Source organism: Phaeodactylum tricornutum, chromosome 12 (genome assembly GCF_000150955.2).
Source record: "Phaeodactylum tricornutum CCAP 1055/1 chromosome 12, whole genome shotgun sequence".
NCBI classification, from domain to species: Eukaryota; Bacillariophyta; class Bacillariophyceae; order Surirellales; family Neidiaceae; genus Phaeodactylum; species Phaeodactylum tricornutum.
Genome location: NC_011680.1, coordinates 144,547 through 163,273, shown reverse-complemented (window position 1 = coordinate 163,273; position 18,727 = coordinate 144,547). Strand labels below are relative to the sequence as shown.

The window sequence follows — 18,727 nt, the reverse complement described above, 5'->3', positions numbered from 1 at the left end:
GCCAGTAGCCTTTTTCTATTCGCGGTGCAACCGTCCGTTGCTTGATTTTTTGCAATCAGTGCTGCAAAAGGAAAACCAAAAAAGGTAGCCGCTCCAATCCGTTGCTTGATTTTTCGCAATCAATGTTGCAAAAGGAAAACCAAAGGAGGTAGCCGCTCCCGTCCGTCGCTTGATGTTTCGCAATCAGTGTTGCACAAGGAAAACCAAAGGAGGTAGCCGCTTCCGTCTGTCGCTTCCTGAGGCTGAGAACAATACCTTGGTAAGCACATTGTGTTCCAATTCTAATTTTTGTAAACCTGTACCACTAGATGCACAACACAATAAGAACTCCAAAGTATTATTCCATTTTCTTTCCTCTATAAGGTATGTATTAATGTCTTTATCCACTTCCTAGAGGGGAATCCTTTCTTTTCTTCTTTTGTTTTTGCATTCGATTTCCTTTTGAAGGACTATAGTTTGGTTTTAGACTTGTCTCCACAAATTAGGGATATTGAACCCCATATGCTTGTCGTAGGGATTTCCTACTCCGAGCATCTTGAATCTCAAATTTCATGTTGGTTTTTGCACTTAAAGAATGCAAGTTCATACTAGTTTCTTACATTAACTGAATTTCGACAACTATTTGCATATTGGTGTTTTGAAACATAACAATTTATAAATGCCTTTCTCATAGTAGTTTCAGTACTATTTTTGCAATATAACGGAAGAAGGTTTTACCACATATTTGTTTAAACCTAGTTCATGATGCATATATAAGTATCTTTTTCCAGTGACATCACTACTGTTGTTCCTGAATTGTGTGGGTACCCAAAGTTTGTCCATTGTGTAAGACAATACATTGCACAAATGTTGACGTTTTACTTTCATTGTCAGGGCTCCAGAACAGGTGAACTTGTATTAACCCATGTGGAAAGTAGTTTTTGCCGCTCCCTCAACACGAGAGTGAGTCAAGTTACCAAGGAGAGCGACAATGTACAGCAATGTATACCAGGCTACAAATCTTGGTAGAGCAGAATGAAGACAACCGGTGTTTCGCACTTATTATGAAGATGATATACTTGCGGAGTCGTGACATCTAGCTGACTTCAAGAGAAAATTCATAGGCATTGTTGAGACTGGAAACTTGCAATTGTTTTAAGAGTCCAAACAAAAAGAGCGGAAACAAACCTTTACAGAGTACAAAACAACAAACAAGTTGGGCAGAGATCTCAGCAGACAATTGTGCATATTAAGAGACAGATCAATCATCACAAAACAAGCAATGCTGTTGTGTTGTTTGCATAGGGTCATTTTAGATGATTAAGGAAGTTTCATTGTGAGAATTCGGTATGCAAATGGTCAAGGGTAACCTCTTTCGATCGGCTTGCAGGCTCGACAGAGCATCGGTTTGAATCGCAAACGGCCAAAAGCAAATGTTTCTGAAGATGACGTGTATCAGTCGTGTGGATGGTTTTCATACCCGCGAGACTAGGTGATCTAGCCATCCCCATTCCCGAGCGTGAACCTATTGTTATGACTGATTCTCTTAGGGGCATGTCGTACATTGCCTCCACTTCACGGGTGGGTTCCCTTATAATTTTTCATAAACACGGGAGTTTCCAAATTATCATCTCATAGCGCACAGAAAAGAACGGAACGGAACGGCCCAGCACGACCCTTGCTCTACCTGTCCATATTTCTCTTTCGCAAGGACCAGCATACACATAGTCCACTTTTTTGTTCTTACATTAGTATGCGACGCCTGTTTACACTTTTGCCACCATTGCTACTCGCCATGGCGGTGGGGACCGCTGGACGCGATCTCGCATCCGAAAGTGATTCTTTGATCGGAGATTTACAGCCGGAACAGAAAAGCATTTCGGAGACCGTAGGAACCGTGGACGATTTTGCCAGGTTTACCAAACAAGGCTGCGACTGTTCCTGCGATTGTCAGGAAGGAGAAGATAACTGTGATTGCGAATGCGCTTGTCCGGACGATTCGCTGGTAGCCGCTGTTGGGAAAGCGGTTGTGGGAGCACCGCCCGGAATGTTCCCTTCCGGCCTGCAACAGTTTCAAAAAGACGGGAGCGGCCCCGACAAGCTGCGGGTTATCTGGCTCATGTCCTTTCCTAACAGCGGAACGTCCTTCACACTGCACCTGATTCGCGAATCAACCAACCATACAACGGGAACAAATTACGCCTTGGAAGGCGACATTAAAGACAAACCGAGTGAGCAAATCTTGCCCTCTCCCGAAGGAGACGAAGGTCCTTTCTTGGAGCTCGTCCCTAACCGCGTGACGACCGTCCCTCAAAAATACATTTTGACCAAAACACACTGCCACGGCTTTTGCGGAAGTCGTCAGTGCCCCAACTATATTCACACCGCCCGCAGTTTTCAGATGGGATGCCGTTCTGGCTTTCGTGCCATTAAGAATGAAGAAACTGGACGTATGGAGCAAGTTCGGACAACATACGACGCCGATCTTGTCAAGGGCGCGATTCATTTGTTCCGGTACGTAAGCACCAGCATGCAGCGACGCACAGTGATTGTGCTGTTACGCAAAGCATTTCACTTGTCCCTTACAATCCCCGTTTCTACTTTAGACATCCGCTTGACAACGCAGTGGCTCGTCATCATTTGGAACTGAACGACGCAAGAGCCGTCGGGGACAACGAATTCATTGCAACCTTCCCTAAGGGAAAGCAAGGTTTCGCAAAATGGTGTAGGCATCAGGATCAGGATCGCACCTTGTTCCAAAAGTGGGTTATATCCAACGATCCGCGCTTGCGGTTCAAGATGCGGGAAATACCGTGCTTTAACGAATTTTTCAAGTATGTACAGTGGCACAACTATGCATTTACCACTACGCAGGATATGGGCATTCCAGCCATGATTTTGCATTACGACGAATACGACAACGATCTGGAGTCAACATTGGACCGGATTTTGGACTTTGTGGAGCTTCCGAAAGACGGGCAGCGTGTAGACTTTATCAAAGGAAAGCTTTATCGAGATTACTGGAGCGATGAGCAAAAGAAAAATATTGTCGAGTTTCTACAAGAGTTTGCTTCCGCTGCAACATGGAAAGAGCTCTCACGGTACGACTATTCGTAAGCCCTCGAAAGCACTTTCTACCATCCCACACCAGCAGCATTGCTGTCTTGCTCAACTCTAGAGCTTAAGATACGGTGTACATCACTCTAGAACAATCTTCTTGAAAACCAAGCTTTGATACCTCGCCTTCACGTATTTATGCAATTCAAATAGTCCTCTTACAGTTAGTTCCTAATTTGAAATTAAAACCGAACGCTGACAAAGTGTGAGAGCGTTGACTGGTATTTGTTGTTAGCCTGAAAATCTGCTCGCGAAGTACTGAAAGAAGCTATGGGATGGGCAAGAGCAACGGAGAGACAACTCCTTGTGTCTGCTACGGTTTATTGTGAGTACCTACAATGAAAAATCCAATGTCCGGGTTCTCGCCAGATCATTTTTGACTCTCGCTCGAGAGAGAGCAGAATCTGCTTCCGGGTGCTGCTAGTTTTGAGTACGTGGCCTTCCGACGAAAGGGTGGCTTTCGAGCAGTAGCTGGACCAAACATGCCACCAAACTTTCCGACCAGTGTAGTGGACCATGACGATGATAAAGCTTCTTCTCGCTTCCCTCCTTGCCGGTCTTGTAACTGCCTACGTTACGCCCTCGAGGACTTTCGGGGCTCGGCCGTCGACCAAGCTTTACGAAAATTTCGGATTGGGAGTTGGCGAGGATACGTACAAAAACCAGGTAGAGCAATTGGGAGGTGAGGCAAACTACAAGCAGTGGGTGAACAAAGTCCAGGACAACTCGTTTCTAAACCGAAAGGTAAGTTTAAATCGAATAGATTATAAACTGAGGAACATCGACTTCTCACATCGTTGAGTGTCTTTATCTGTTGACAGTACAATGTTGTTCGACGTGTGCGCGAATTGGATTTACTCGGAAAGACTGCGGACCAGGGTATCCTCTCCAAGTTAGAAGCCCAGGGCCTTAGTTTAGAGAAGATTGAGCAAATCCTTCCCGCTCTTGAAAAGGCTGGAGCCCTAAGTTTGGTAGGAAACAATCAGCAGCTACTTGTCAACGGCCTAGCTCCCGTTGTTATCGAAGGAGCTCCGATTTTGCTACCGCTTGTCTCCGCTGCCATTGGTGCAGGTCCTTCTGCATTTTTTGCGGCTGCCGCCACTTCCGGTGCTATCGAGTTCTACCTGCTCGCGAATAATGTCGAGATTCCTTTGATTGGGCTTCCGGCAGGTGTTCTTTTTGGGCTTTTGCTCGTACCGTTGACCCTTGCTTCTGCCGGAGCCGGTATCGCTTTGGCCTCGCTCAAGGACTAAATGTAAGCTACTATTTGCTATAGCAAATGAGACTTTCGAAAAATCAGTCTAGGTTACATGAAGCTCATTTCATGTAGCTGCTCCCGAAAAAGTCATCAATGCCCGTTCTTCTAGTTTCTGCTATCGAGATAGAAGATAGAGTCATGAATTACTTTACAGTTAATGCTCCGCTATTGTAAGATCCTTATGTTGAAACGGTACTGATTCTGCCGAAAAATACGGATGACGGACAAACTCGTCGTGACTGACGGGGCAATAGCGTTGCTCCTGTCCTGCTCTCTATGATGCAAATAGGTTTGTTGACTGTGGGACGCAACCGTGAGATAGGTTATCTGGTCTCTATAATCAAATAGATTTACCGGAATGAAGACAACCTCGTTCGTCTCTCGCAGCGGCTTTCTGGCATATCTCGTCGTAGTAAATGTAATGTAAATTAGGTTTTCGAAACCAGAAGGCCAAAGAATGATGTTCCAGCCAACCCTTTTGCTGACAAGCGCTCTGATTTTTCCGGGCGGTATTGGAGCTCAAAACATCGCTATCATTGGTGGAGGTATTTCCGGAAGCTTTGCGTCGAAGTATCTTGTTAGCTACGATGTCAATTGCTCCATCGATTCCATTTCTATATTTGAAGCCATGCCTGCAACGCGATCAGCAAATGTAACCATAGCTCCTAGCGATGATTGGCAAGGAAGCCGGGTCTCCAGTGTCAGACTACGTGACGGATCAGTTGTTGAACTCGGTGCATCAATTGGTTACGAAGGCTTTCACCTCATTCTTGATATGATTCGGGGAGACTCGAGCATCAAGTTGGGGAAGCCTTATAACATTGGTACTAGCGAAGTTGACAAGCGAATTCGCGACGGTCTCGGGATATTTAATGGACATGGCGAATGGAACCTTCTCACTTCGCGAGAATTCAAAATAATCTCCAAACTGAAACTCCTTTGGCGATATAACTACGATCTCGTAAAGCTCTCTAAATTTTGCCGTCAAGCGCTAAAAAAATTTGCCGACGTACCTTCTCTGTTGGCGAGTCTAGAACCAAATACCTTCTTTGCTTCACCAGACGCTCTATGGGATGCACTTGGACTGAAGAAAGCTGTCCACTCGTCTTTTGATGACTTGCTGGATGCACTCGCTCTTCCATCTGAAGTACCCTGGTATAAGCGATACATTCCGTACCAAGGGTCTTTGCGATCCGAGCTTTTGACGGCAATCAATTTGGTCAACTACAATCAAGACAATTCACAAGTGAACGGCATTGTTGGCTTGGGTAGCTTTGCTGCCACAACGGGGAGCCTCTTCTCCGTCGAAGGAGGTAACCATAAAATCATTCAATCTGCCACAAATCAAGCCATATCTATCAGCTTACAGCAGTGCGACGGCAAAGCCCAAGTTCAACAAGTTCCGAAGCGAGTGAGTACAGTTGTCGGGGGGTCTGCTACTAGTTTCTCGCTTTTCTCGGGACAGGAAAAATTGGGCAACTTTGATATTGTCGTTATAGCGGCACCTTTGCAGCAAGCACAAATAGAGTTTATGGTACAGAGTAACTTTGACAAAGCTGTGCTCCAGCCTATGCCTCTTACGGAACTTGTTGACCCTGACCTTCGTGAGACAAAAGACGGTCATGCTGCTCTCCCAACAAGGCTGCCAGATTCAGCGTTTCGCCCTTATACGCAAGTCGTCACAACCGTGCTTGCCAATGCCACAATTTCTGAGGAACATTTTAATTTGTCCCAGGAACAATTGCCTCGGTCAGTCTACACCACCTCCAAAGGAAAAGCATCTCTCCACAACATTACTGCCATAACTCAGCTTTCGTCCAAAGGACTGTACAAAATTTTTTCCAATGATAGGCTTGATGGAAAAGTTCTAATGAACCTGTTTGGGCCACATCACGTAGTTGAGTACGTGAAATTTTGGGGAGGAGCTTCAGGCGGAGCTACGCCGGACTACCGTGGTCGGGGTAGTAGTGTCGACTTCCTGTTGTACGACGGTGCCATCGGTTTTGATGGTAACACTGTGTCGGGTGCATTGTACTACCCAAACGCGATGGAGCAGAGTAGCCTGGCCTGCATGGAAATTTCTGCCATTGGGGCAATGGCAGTAGCGAAACTCATTGCTCGTCGTTTGCGGTTGATTATGGAAACACAAACCAAAGAACGCAATCGCGACGAACTCTAGGTCTACCTAATATATATGAAATAATCTCAACCCATTTGGTAGTCAATTGTCTTCGAACTATACATGGCCATTGATAAACGTTTCTCAGAGCCCGCCGAAATGATCAACACTTACGTGTCGTCTTCACTCTTGTTGACGACCTTTAAAATATGATTCTGTGAAATTGAGAGTCTAGCTAAAGGACATCTTTCAGCCATAACATGTGGCCGTACGAGATCATCCAAATATTCTGAAAGCCGTTCGACAAACATCGATCTGACCTGTGCGTGCACATTGTTGTGACTCATCCCTTCAATGTAAAGAGGCTTTGCACGATAGATTAATGGAATAGCGTCATACAGCCGCTCCGAATGATGAAAAGGAACAATTTGGTCACTGGTACCGTGTACGAGAATGGTGGGTGTTTTTACCATAGGTAAAACATCGATGTTCGGAAACTTGTCTCCGTACACAGTGCATCCAGTATCTGCTACAACGCGGAACACAGACAAAAAGGGGGCATGCAGAATGAGGCCTCCGACGGGTCCATCATGTGCGCCATATTCAGCATTCTCTTTGTGTAGCAAAGCCGTTTGTGCAGCTAAGTGGCATGAAGGACCTGATCCAAGCGAGCGTCCGTACAGAACAATATTCTGCGCAGGGATTCTAAGGTCTTTCCGTAAAAAGGCGTATGCAGACTCAATATCGGCGTAGCAGTGTTTTTCCGAAGGAGGGCCTGTAGATGAACGAAGAGTCGACAGGTCAGACAACGACTGAAAACGAGGCGTCACTACAGTTCCAATAGACGTGCACGAACCTTGATTGTGCGACATTCCGTAACCGGTATAGTCATACGCAAATATATTGACTTGCAGCATTTTGCTCAGAAATTTACACCATGGATATATAGACCCCAAATCCTCCGCGTTCGCGTGAGAATATAGCAATGTAATTCCGTTCTCTGGTTGAGAATCTCTCAATTCATCCGCGGATAAACTCCTACAGCTCTCTGCGCCCCTCTGCGTCTTGTACGATATGAAAAAGGCAGGGATCTGGGAACCACGCGATGTGTTGAGCCACACGATCTTGTGCTCTTTCAGCTTGGACGGCGCAGGTGGCTGAAATAAGAGCGTGCTAACGGTATCTCCCATGATTGGTGTCCGTAGGAGCGAAATGCTACCTTGGAGCCCGATCACGCTTTGTCCCCGTTCAACAACGTCTATCTTATAATCTCCGAAGTCTAATCTCAGTTGCTCCTTAGAGCAGCTCTCCTTTTCCCTTCTCCGCAACACTACTTTCGGTCTTCTTAGAACTTCAGTTTCTCTGTCCAATGGAGCCACACTGAAAGGAGTGACCTCGTCAAGTCTTCGGAACGGCCCTCCAACCAAACGGTAAACAAAAACCCACGCTCCTCACATAAGTAAAAACCAACGGAAGCTGAGACTTTCCTAGGGGTCTCAGACATTCTACCAGGAACAAAATGCAGTGTCGTTATCTAGTTTACCGCCAACAAATATTTCGTTTCCCTCCTGTCCTATATCGTAAATAGACGCAAGCGAACGTTACAATTAAATATTTGAAATATGTGCATTTTATATACGTATTTTTTTCAACAAAGTCTCAACCGCCAAAAAAAGTCGTTGGTCCATTCAAATCATGACTCGCGATCTGGCTCGCGCGAAGGCACACGTTTGGTAATATATGACTCACGCCAAAGAAAACCGCAACTCCACAATTGTCCAATTGATAAACAGTTTTTCTTATAGTCACTATGGCATTCGACAAGGTGCTCCAATTCTAGGTGGAGAACGGTCCCACATAGATTCGACAAAAACTCTGTTTCGTGATCTTGATATCAGTAATGCACTGATATTGTGTGAATAGTCGTACTCGAACAGCATATAAACTAGAAGCATTACCTCTCTATCAGAGGATCGCGATACTAGAGTAGATGAATAGCGTGCCCACTATTTTGCCAAGTCCAGGAAAGTGCACGTAGCTTAGGACTAATTGAGCAACTGTTCTATGTTTTTGTTCTAATTTCACCGAGCATCCACGAGTCAGATAGCCGTAAGAGAAAGGCCTCACAGAATGCTATATTGTCAATAGCAATCGGAATATCAAAAAGAAGCACTAAAAGGGCATAGTGAGGGGCGGCAAGCTTGGAGATACCGCAAGCAGAATTAGGAGAAGAGCAAAAGTGATAATCCGTTCCGGCTGAATGTTGATCTGTGCAACCATTTCCTCGACCGGGTTGTTAGCGACGGCCTTCAGTTCGCAGTCAAACTCCAAGTGAGCACCAGGCGGGATAACATCCCTGGCACCTCGATCGGCATACGCCAAACTTGGGGGAATGCGCAAAACACGTTGCCCGCCAACTTTCATGCCCTGAGTCAAAAGACGCAATCAATAATGATTTTTGTCAGCGAGTTGTCAACTCGTTGTGTTTAATATTGCGTATACTCTCGTACCTCAAGGCCCTTCTCCCATCCAGGTATGACTCTTCCTTCACCAAGTCGAAACGAAAATCCCTTGCCTTCATCAAATTGTTTTCCATTGGACAGGAGCCGTCCTTTATACGCAACCGTCAAAACTTTTCCCATGCTAGCGACTTCGCCACTTCCGATTACTACATCCTTGTAGGCGAGCTCCTGCGTAGGATTTCCTTGTGAATAGGAAGAAAAGGAGTCCACGGAGGTGGCAACCGGTAAAACATTTTCAAAGAACGCCGTCGAAGGCCGGCAGGTCCTCCTCGTTTGGAGTCCAAACGACTCCGCGGAATGATATAGGGCTAAGGCCAAGCCAATTAGGCAGCGATATTTTAGAGGGTTCATCATCGTCACATTCGTTCCCTTTTTGAGTCGGAATGTGAGTTGAAGTTGTACCCCAGATCCATAGACACAGAATCGCAATCGATATTAGTCGTGAGAGTGACTAAAATATGTATCGGGACTCATAAATACGACATTTTTCGGGCAATGCTAACTATAAACGGTGGCCGAGTATTGCATTGTTAGATGGCATTGACGAAGAGAACTTGCATTTGTCTTATCTTTTACAGTTAGTCACACCATCGCCGCATCGTCCACGAAGCCGACTTGCAGCCGTGTACCCAGAGCGTCCCAACTTTATTCTATCGTACCAATGACTTCCGGTACACTCCCGCTGAACACCTACCACCGTGCCTCTCAGATTGGGTCGGGAACCTTCGGTTCGGTTGTAACGGTATACAACGAAGAAGGCAACCAATTTGCCCTCAAAATTTTTCTCAAAGAAGATGAAGACGATGAAGAAAGGAGCGAGATTCTGAATCTGGGGGCTATGCGAGAAATATCGATTCTAAGGCTATTGAGACACGAGAACGCTCATCCAAATATTATTGCGATGGTTGACGTGCAACCCGGGTTTTGCGACGACGACACCACTGGTGCAGGTACCGCGGGCTGTTTAGGTATGACGCTTCCACTTTATCCTCTCGGCAGTCTTGAGTTGGCTATATCTAAGAGACTACTATGTACGCGAGAAATGAAAATAAAAGTTGTACACGGTTTGCTCTCGGCCGTCACCTACCTACATGACAATGGTATTATTCACCGAGATATCAAAAGCGACAACATTCTTCTCGAAGAAGATGGCGACAGCTACAGGCCCGTCTTGATCGACTTTTCGCTCGCCAAGATTGTGGATACGGCTATGTACAACAAGATCAAGCAGGTTTCTTCCGTTGAAATTGACGACTCGGTGAAGCATACAGGAGAAGTAGGTACGGTGACCTACACAGCACCCGAGATCGTTGCCGGCGAATTGTACGGAGCTAAGTCTGATATTTGGAGTGCAGGTGTTGTCATTCTTGAATTACTCCAAGATGAAGTTCTGGCAGCAACAAAAAACAAAGAGGCCCACCGAATGATTCATGCTAAGCTGAGTTCGTTGCCCGATCAGCCTTTTCCTAACATGCTACGCGGAATGTTGCGTATTGACCAGACCCAACGTATGTCAGCTCGGGACGCTCTTGGTCACTCCGTATTCAGCAAGTTTGGGCTGAAAGTTCCGCACGTTAAAATTGTTGAACCAGCAACCGCACTTCCTTTTGAAGAGAAAGAGGACGATGATGAATTTGTTGAAAAAGAGAACGGTTTACCAAACAGAACTCCAGGAGCAACAAAACTGAAGGACACTCTCAGGGAGCGCAGGCGCAAAGTATTGCATCGAATCTTGAACGAATTGGAGACACGCAATCATCTCACGTTACAAGCGGCAATGGAATACAGTCATCAGATGCTGCAGTTGGACGACGACCTCGACAATATTTCTCGCTCTCAGACACTACTAGATTGCGCCATTCTTGCCCATCGATTTTTTGAAATTCATGTGATTGATCTACACGACTTAAATGAAACGACTAAAGGAAGCTTTGCGAATTGGAAACTGGAAGATTACGCGGACAATGAATCCACTATTTTCATGATTATGGATCATTGCCTGTTCCCACGGTCAGCCGCATACTGATATCCAGCGTAGGCTCACTTCAATGGCAAGATTGGATGAATCATCCAGCTGTCATTCAAACGCTCGTACGGCCACCCATAAGCTATAGATAGCACATTTGGTATAACATCTTGATCGGTGTCTCCAATTCCCTCTCTTTCTGAAACTGATCAATAACGTCGGCTGCTTCCAGCTCTAATTCTTTGCATTGCTCTAATTGCCAGCATAGTCTGAGAGCGACTGTTCCTTGTCGCGCAGCTTCGTGCGGATTGTCCTTTGTATCGAGGCAAACTACATGAATCGGCCGAAAGTCTTCGGTTGGTTCTCTCAACTGCAGGTCCTCAATGACAGCATCAAAAATACGTTCTTCAAAGGCAATTACAACATCGTGCTTAGCGGCATCTTCACTGGATATGTCCTGCCATCGTTCTGGGGCTCGTTTGACGGCTGCGCCACGACTGCACAATTGGAGCACCCCATTCCGCTCAAAGTACGCGGCGTCTTCTGCCGTTGAAGACATTTGTTGATACATTTCTTCGTACGGAGTACCGAACTTGAATATTCGAGGCTCCATAGCCGTTCGACCTGGCAATCTGTATGGAATGCGTGAGGCCGTTTTCATGCTGTCTATACCGTAAATCATGCCAAGACCACGTGGCCCACGTACCTTACTTGAGTTCCTGTTCCATAGCTCTCCACTTGCAACCCTACACGGAAGAGCGGAAGAGATTAAAATAGGACACATTATAGTGCAGTGCAGAACACACAAAAACTCCTACTTTACCTGCGTTTCCTAATACCACATGGGCCTCCATCGAACGATTGATGTTTGAGGAACAAACGACGCCAAACGAGAGCTTGCTTTTTCGTCGGTGAGCAGTTGCCGGTGGAAGCCCTGGTGGTGTTGAAGGCCGTGGGAGTCGAAGTCCTCTATTTCCTGACATATTGGATTGGCAAACGAGGTCACCTTATATAGAGTAAAGAACTCTGATATCGGCAACAAGGAGAATCACATCAAAAGAAATGAACTACACCTGTTACTGCTGATCACAAGACAAAGTCAAAACAAGGCGAACGAGCGTATTCACCTTCGTCAGCCCATGGTGGTATACTAAGACGACATCCGAGGGACTTCTCACTGTGAGATAGTCAAATTTCGTTTCCGTCGATGATGTCTCAACGATGCGCATTTTGTTAGTTATTTATATCACATCACCGTCGTCATCTCTTGATGACCGAAGTAGGAACAAATCTGTGAGTATCGATTGCTCCTAATTGAACAGTGCTGCTGTTCTTTGACCAATCAAAAGCTGTTTCTACAGCTCGGAAGTAACAACACGAATCAGGTCGACACCAATTATTTCTCTTTGTAGAAACCCTTGCAGTGGACGAGCAATCGAAACCTCAATTCCCAGGATTCTCCAGAGGCAAGTTAGAAAGGATCACGATGGAGAAACAGGAACCAAAGCATGATCTGCGGCAGAGTCTTCTTGGAGACCGGTTTGTGGCTGTCGATGAAGAAGAGCAGATCATTCGAAATGAAGGTCTGACTGTAAACCATGCTGCCGTCACCCATGGCGAGAAACAGCCCAACAATTTTCGAGACGCTTGGGCGGCGGTTTTATTTCTGTCCCAGCAAATTGTAATCATCTATCTCGCGCTGGCTTGGGGTGTTCCTTCGTTGAATTATGAATACGCATCTTTTAATTCTACGGATGAGGTGCACTTTGGCGGCTTGTTTTACTTGAGCTTGACGGCGGGTATGGCTGCCCTTCTGGTCGCTGCTTTGACCCTGTCTGTGATGATTCGTTGGGCGGAGCAGCTGGTCCAGATTAGTCTTTTTCTTACACTGGTCTCGAATTTTGTTGTGATCATTTACTTTGCCACTCACGAATATTGGTATGGTTGTGTTACGTCTACTTTTGTTCTTGCATGGAGCTTGTGGTATGCCAGGTCGGTTTGGCAACGCATTCCCTTCGCAGCAGCCAATTTGAAGACAGCCTTGACTGCAGTGCACACAAACGGTGGCCTTGTCCTAACCGCGGTAGGAATTTCGCTTTGTATTAATATTTGGAGTCTGGTCTGGATGCTAGCTGGTTTAGGGGTGTACGCACGCTCAGCCACGTGTGAAAATGGAGTTTGCGCAAGTCACATGAACGGCGGCGTGATTATGATGTTCGTGCTATCATTCTACTGGACGGCGCAAGTTGGCAAGAATATTCTCCATGTCACTGTATCGGGTGTTGTTGGTACTTGGTGGTTTGCTCCTGAGGATGCTAGTAGCTTTTGCTCCCCTGCAATCAACGATTCACTGTTGCGAGCTACAACTTATTCTCTTGGAAGTATTTGTTTAGGTAGCCTCTTGACGGCATTACTGCAATTTGCTTGTCAATTGACGAGAGAAGCCAGACGTCACACGCGATGCAACGCAATACTCCGTTGTGTTCTTGAGTGTCTCGTGGATTTTCTCGAACGGCTTGTGGCATACTTTAACCAGTGGGCTTACGTGTACGTCGGTCTCTACGGGTACGACTACTTAACAGCGGGTCGCAGGACGATGTCTCTCTTTATGGAACGAGGATGGACAATCATCATCAACGATAATCTTGTCCTCAGAGTACTTGGTTTAATGAGCGTGTTGATGGGTTTCCTCACGGGATGTTTCGGACTCATCATAGCTTCGATCAAGTCCTCTTGGCTAGAGGATTTTGGAAACTCTGCAGCCTCCGTCGCCTTTTGCATTCCGTTTCTTATCGGAGCCGCGGTGGCGTATGCTTTGATGAGTGTGGTCGCCTCCGCCATCGATACGGTTCTTGTTGCTTTCGCGGAAGGTCCTTTAGATTTTGAAAGGAACCATCCTGGTCTATATACACAAATGATTACTGCATGGCGTCAAGTCTACCCCGAAGAATTTGGAATGTAGCATTGAATAGTAGCTCTTGTATTTTTGCATTGCTTGTACTATTCGTCCTTATTCGTTTGAAAAATACGTGGATGTCACATTTTTTGTTAACAATTAATATGGCATTTTAATGGCACCAAACAGGTTATGAACATCGCCTTGTGGACAACGGAGAATTTTTGGATCGAAGTCGCGGCGACTTTTCGTTTTGAATTCATTTCACGTAAAGATGGTGACTCGTTTTTTGTCGACGGTAATGCTATACGTACTCTTGTCTGGGCAATCCAAAGCTTGGGTTTGCGTTCAAAGTCACCGTGGATGTAGGCGGGCTACAAGGAGATCTTCCATATACAGAGTTTTTGCAGCTCCTCGGTATGGTCCAATGTATGATGAAGACAACGATGATTCGTACGCTTCTGTGTCACAGCAACTAGCTATTTTGCAAGCGCAAAAGAGGGACTTCAGGAATCTGTTGTCCCAAATAAGGGAAGCGAAGGACCCACAGCATATACCATCAATTCTTGCTCGGAGAATGGAGCTGCTGCTCAATATGTCCGGTGAAATCGGAACCGCTGTTTGCGAATCAATTTTGAAAGAGACGAAAGCAGAACAAGGGGAAGATGCTGCTGCCCAAACAGAGGAATTTATTGATATTATTTTGTCATTTGCCGAGGATTTTGTGCAGGAGACGCAAAAAATTGACCGCCAGAACAAAGAATTACTTGGAATGATACTAAAAACCCTTGCAGATAAAGAGAAAGGGGCTAAAGATCGCGAAGAAGCTCTCGATGCGTTGCTTGCGGCCGAAAAAGACAAATTCACCCCCGGTTTTTTGAGGCATATTGAAGGAGAATGTGATCGTATTGCAAGCGCGCCCAAGATGACCCCTGAGTCTATACGTCTTCTGGAAATCCTAAGACTGATTCAAACCAGAGTACTGGAGGAACTTGGAAAAGATCTAGGCGAAGCCGCACAGGTTTTAGGTCAGCTCATTGGTTACGAAAGCAAGGTCGAGCGACTTGCGGTGCTGGAAGCGGGTTTAACAGTGAGAGGCCCAGACTTTGCAAGGGAGCTTCTTGAGCTAACTGAAGAAGCGCTGGAAGGTTTTCAGCGAGTCCCGCACGGATCGGATCAAAACCTTGTGAAGTGTGTGACAGAGATTGATGAGCGGACTCGTAAATTTTTAGGATTTCAATGATTTGCATCTACCATTTCACGTATGGCTTTGTTGAAGATGTTCACCACCCGGTCGCTGTTGATCTCAACAGAATCTTCTCCATTCAAGACCGCATGAGGATAATCAACTGGTGCAAAATCCCAATCATTACTCTCTTCGGCATTCGATTTGGAAGTAGTTTGCTTTCCTTCGTTTTCGGAAGACTCTCCTCTCCCAATGTAGAAATGGCCTTCTCGCCCATGAATTCTACGCTCTGTCTCCTCGAAGCTTGTATCAACTAATGCCCACCGAGCATGGGAAAATCTGGAGCGAAAGTAGTCTCGCATATCGGCATTAACGAAACTAAACGCAATTATTACCCCGAGCCATCTGTGGTGTAGTCGATCAAAATTATCATGTACTGCCTTATCGACAAAGTCACATGCCGCTGAAGCGAATTCAAGGCGCTGGTCTGGCGTCGGGTAAATACCCTTGGCAAAGTTGTCGCGCATCCACTGTGGTACGCAGTGATCAAGATCAAGGTTGAGAACAACCATTTCATCCTCCAGATTGAGAGATCTAGCTGCCATTTTGGCGATTGTTGTCTTTCCGGCTCCAGGTCTACCAAAAAGTATAACTGTAGGCACTACCATAGCAAGCTGGGAGACTGTAAACACGGCTGACAAACTTGAATGAAATACCTAATCGAAGTATCGGGTGTCGATGCTCGGACAAGGTCAGAATGAGATTCTCGACCCGGTATGGAGGGAGCCTCATTCTCGTTGTTATTTGTCGTATACGCCAAAAAGATTTAAAAAATCACTTTGTCGTACGACAACTGATGAAAATCGATGCAGTTTGCTTCGCTTTCCATGCTCACAGTCAGTCTCTGTCATTCTCGTTGCATTGGTTTTCTCCCATCGAGAAATAATGGAAGACGACAACAATTCCCCCTCCACGAAGCGAAATTAGGTAACAAGGAACCCGCTTTGAAGCGAAAACTTAAGTAGAATGACCAAACATCACATTCCGCAATCGCTTCTGGCCGAAAACATTTCCTTGACAAGAAAGGCAGAGGACTAGCTCCGGTTGTTTCCTATGTACTACTTTCGAGAGCGATTGTTATGCTCCCCCGGCAGGATGAAGCATCCTTTTTATTCGCCTTCACTACGTTTCCGAAAATCATGGTAGCCCCCGGGTGACTTATGGCAGTGAACATTGCGCTACAAGATTCCTTTGTGGCTACAGCGACGCGGGATGGATTCCGAGTGCGATTTTGTGGAGAAACTTTCCCTCACAGTGGATTGTAGAATAAAAGGTCAAACTACTCTGTATCATGAATATTCGGAGCTCTTGATAATCATCCAGATGCCAAGCATTCGGTTTCGGAAGCAGAGAGTCTTTCTTTTTGTCGCAAGGTTTTCAGCGTACCCATAATTTTTTCCGCAACCAGGATAAGTTTCATGGTATAATCCCGACGACGTCCGATGGGTTACGACCTGGGCTCTCGCATTGACACTTACAAAGACCGAATTGGAGCTAGTCATAACTATAAAATATGCCATTCCAAGAAACTGAATACGTTCAACCCTACCACTATCAATTTTCTTCTCGCACGAAATATAAAAAACATATAAGAGCATTTTCGCAGAATGTGCGACCTGCTTCAGCACTGCAATCCTCTCTATCATGGACGCATCGGCCTTCTACGATAGCATGCGAACATCGTCGGATGCTTGGCTCATGCTACGGACGGCACGTGTTGGTTGGGGTACATCTGCCGATCCGCTTCCAGCCTGTCCTGACCGGGACGTCTCCTTGCCAATCCACCCTGAAACGCTTACAGGGTTCGACTCTGCGTCCGCAGCGAGCTTTGGACCAGAATCTGGCTGTCGACGCTTCGGTATGTCATCATGACCAGGAGGATGAACGTAGCGATCGAGCTGCACATTTTCTGTACCTGATTCGGTACAGCTGTACTTCTTCAGACTACGGGCCCACTTGGAGAACTTGGCACTGAGGCGAGAAAGCGACGAACGACGCTTTGTCCAGCGCCCCAAAACCACAGTTCCAATGGTCGAACGCCGTTTAGAATTGTCATAGGTCAACTCACGATTCTCACCATTCTGGTCAACACGGATAAGCTGGTCAAAATCGATGGTCTCGGCAACGGCGCGTGTCCGTTCCCGATTGGCCACCACGACAACCCGAGGCGCGACTATCTCTTCGTGGTTATCCAAGAGATCCTGCGGCTGTTGTTCGTAAGGGTTGACAAGATGAATATGCCCTTGCTGCATCTTGGCTTCTTTGATCCTGTTCAGTGTAATTACCCAGTCCTTCGTCGCGGCTTTGCTGTTCGCACGCAAATGATACATTCGACCCAACACTTGAATGGTAAACGAGCAACCTTGTGGATCTTGTGGATCAATACAAATCGATCCAACCTACATAAATCAATGTCATGCCATGGTTTGTGAGGGTCCGGAGTTCCATAATCACTCACCGTTAACATAAATGAGCACACAAACTTACCTTTTCTAGATCCAACGTGGCCAGTAATTTTGTACGTTTCTTGCTTTTGAAGTACGACAAACACTCGCCATCCGATTCAAACCAGCGTGTTTGCCACTTGCCGTTGCGTCCCATTTTTTGCAAATAACCATAGATCAAAGCACCGTCCAAGCCTTCCTCGTCTTCCAAAGGATCTTCTGCATCTTCATCCTTGTTGGCAACACTCAAGCGCTTACGAGTATTTTCCAGAAAGCGAATGAAAGAAGAGCCGTGCCCAACCTCCTGATGCTGCTGATCAGCAGTATTGTTGGTGGACGACGGTTCTGTATTCTCATCATCATCAAATACGGGCTCGCGCACGCCGTGCTGAGCAGGGCTAGGAAAAGTCTGCAAATGACCCGGCAACTGCTGTTGAATACGAGACCGCGCTTGATCCGATTGCGACAACGTGGGTACCGTCAAACTGCCGACTCCTGTGATGGCGTGAGGGGGAGACGATTGCGCTTGATGATAGCCCGGCGAATGTGGTTCGCGTAGCGGGGTCGTCGAAACCGGAGTTCCAACCGGAGAAGGATGCGAGCGAGTGGTCTGGTGAGAGGCATGAGCATGCATCGGAGAAGGAGGATTTGAACCGTTTCGAGCCGGAGAAGACGTATTTTGATTAGTCTTTTCGGCGGCTCCGGAAGCAGACACTGCCGTGTCGTTTAGCGACATTTCAAAGGGATTTTGAGGTTCTACAGAGGGAACTGAAGCCACCGTAGAAGCATCGCTGGAAGGAGTGCTTTGATTCAAAATACGAGAGCCGGACGTCGGAGAAGCGTCACCTGAAGAAGCCACCGAATTCGAGGACGAAACATCCACGGAGGAGCCAGCCACCGAATGGCTCATTGTCCTACTCCTGAAAGCGCCCGGACTGATCGCTCGTAGTCACCAACTCAGAGGGCGCCTGGATTGAAGAAAAAGGATGTCCTTGCTTTATTGCTTTCGAACAACCTGCTACAATCTCCTTGTAGTCTCGAAACTATGTACGGGTGCTTAGAACACTGGTACTCGATACAAACGAATTGTTTGTAGACGCGGGTGCACGACTCAGAGAATGGGGGTGTGTAAGGAGATGGGGTGCTCGACTAGCTTGTACGTACGGTACAGCCGTGGGCG

General features: G+C 46.4%; 11 protein-coding genes across 11 annotated transcripts in view; 7 read left to right on the top strand and 4 right to left on the bottom strand.

Moving 5' to 3' along the window:
- PHATRDRAFT_47008 (predicted protein) overlaps position 1 on the top strand; it is a 1,463-nt gene extending 1,462 nt beyond the window's left edge. The window contains exon 1 of the mRNA XM_002181280.1: position 1. This exon is cut by the window's left edge and continues 1,462 nt beyond it. The gene's annotated coding sequence lies outside the window, so the exon portion shown is untranslated.
- A 1,600-nt stretch (positions 2-1,601) lies between these two features.
- Positions 1,602-3,096, top strand: PHATRDRAFT_47007 (predicted protein; the record flags this gene model as incomplete). Its single annotated transcript, XM_002181279.1, has 2 exons — positions 1,602-2,493; positions 2,586-3,096. Exons 1-2 carry the CDS (start codon positions 1,733-1,735, stop codon positions 3,094-3,096), a joined length of 1,272 nt encoding a protein of 423 aa, XP_002181315.1. The 5' UTR covers positions 1,602-1,732.
- Positions 3,097-3,600: 504 nt separating this feature from the next.
- On the top strand, positions 3,601-4,506 carry PHATRDRAFT_47006 (predicted protein). Its single transcript, XM_002181278.1, has 2 exons — positions 3,601-3,840; positions 3,918-4,506. Exons 1-2 carry the CDS (start codon positions 3,613-3,615, stop codon positions 4,347-4,349), a joined length of 660 nt encoding a protein of 219 aa, XP_002181314.1. The 5' UTR covers positions 3,601-3,612; the 3' UTR covers positions 4,350-4,506.
- A 204-nt stretch (positions 4,507-4,710) lies between these two features.
- Positions 4,711-6,533, top strand: PHATRDRAFT_47005 (predicted protein; the record flags this gene model as incomplete). Its single annotated transcript, XM_002181277.1, has 1 exon — positions 4,711-6,533. The coding sequence occupies exon 1, from the start codon at positions 4,812-4,814 to the stop codon at positions 6,531-6,533; it is 1,722 nt and encodes a 573-aa protein (XP_002181313.1). The 5' UTR covers positions 4,711-4,811.
- A 332-nt stretch (positions 6,534-6,865) lies between these two features.
- Positions 6,866-7,843, bottom strand: PHATRDRAFT_21275 (predicted protein; the record flags this gene model as incomplete). The annotated part of the gene is made up of 2 exons (XM_002181113.1): positions 7,330-7,843; positions 6,866-7,248 (listed from the first exon to the last, which is right to left on the bottom strand). Coding segments are annotated over exons 1-2 (717 nt in total), but the record flags the coding sequence as incomplete, so codon positions are not given.
- A 940-nt stretch (positions 7,844-8,783) lies between these two features.
- On the bottom strand, positions 8,784-9,133 carry PHATRDRAFT_7626 (predicted protein; the record flags this gene model as incomplete). The annotated part of the gene is made up of 2 exons (XM_002181112.1): positions 8,784-8,900; positions 8,984-9,133. Coding segments are annotated over 2 exons (267 nt in total), but the record flags the coding sequence as incomplete, so codon positions are not given.
- Positions 9,134-9,656: 523 nt separating this feature from the next.
- PHATRDRAFT_13675 (predicted protein) lies at positions 9,657-10,373 on the top strand (the record flags this gene model as incomplete). Its single annotated transcript, XM_002181276.1, has 2 exons — positions 9,657-10,193; positions 10,227-10,373. Coding segments are annotated over 2 exons (684 nt in total), but the record flags the coding sequence as incomplete, so codon positions are not given.
- An 826-nt stretch (positions 10,374-11,199) lies between these two features.
- Positions 11,200-11,866, bottom strand: PHATRDRAFT_13834 (predicted protein; the record flags this gene model as incomplete). The annotated part of the gene is made up of 3 exons (XM_002181111.1): positions 11,200-11,593; positions 11,668-11,707; positions 11,785-11,866. Coding segments are annotated over 3 exons (516 nt in total), but the record flags the coding sequence as incomplete, so codon positions are not given.
- Positions 11,867-13,170: 1,304 nt separating this feature from the next.
- On the top strand, positions 13,171-13,923 carry PHATRDRAFT_13553 (predicted protein; the record flags this gene model as incomplete). Its single annotated transcript, XM_002181275.1, has 1 exon — positions 13,171-13,923. One exon carries the CDS (start codon positions 13,171-13,173, stop codon positions 13,921-13,923), a length of 753 nt encoding a protein of 250 aa, XP_002181311.1.
- A 361-nt stretch (positions 13,924-14,284) lies between these two features.
- Positions 14,285-15,100, top strand: PHATRDRAFT_37093 (predicted protein; the record flags this gene model as incomplete). The annotated part of the gene is made up of 1 exon (XM_002181274.1): positions 14,285-15,100. One exon carries the CDS (start codon positions 14,285-14,287, stop codon positions 15,098-15,100), a length of 816 nt encoding a protein of 271 aa, XP_002181310.1.
- Positions 15,101-16,611: 1,511 nt separating this feature from the next.
- On the bottom strand, positions 16,612-18,712 carry PHATRDRAFT_47001 (predicted protein). The gene is made up of 2 exons (XM_002181110.1): positions 17,591-18,712; positions 16,612-17,502 (listed from the first exon to the last, which is right to left on the bottom strand). The coding sequence occupies exons 1-2, from the start codon at positions 18,455-18,457 to the stop codon at positions 16,765-16,767; spliced, it is 1,605 nt and encodes a 534-aa protein (XP_002181146.1). The 5' UTR covers positions 18,458-18,712; the 3' UTR covers positions 16,612-16,764.
- Positions 18,713-18,727: the final 15 nt, after the last annotated feature.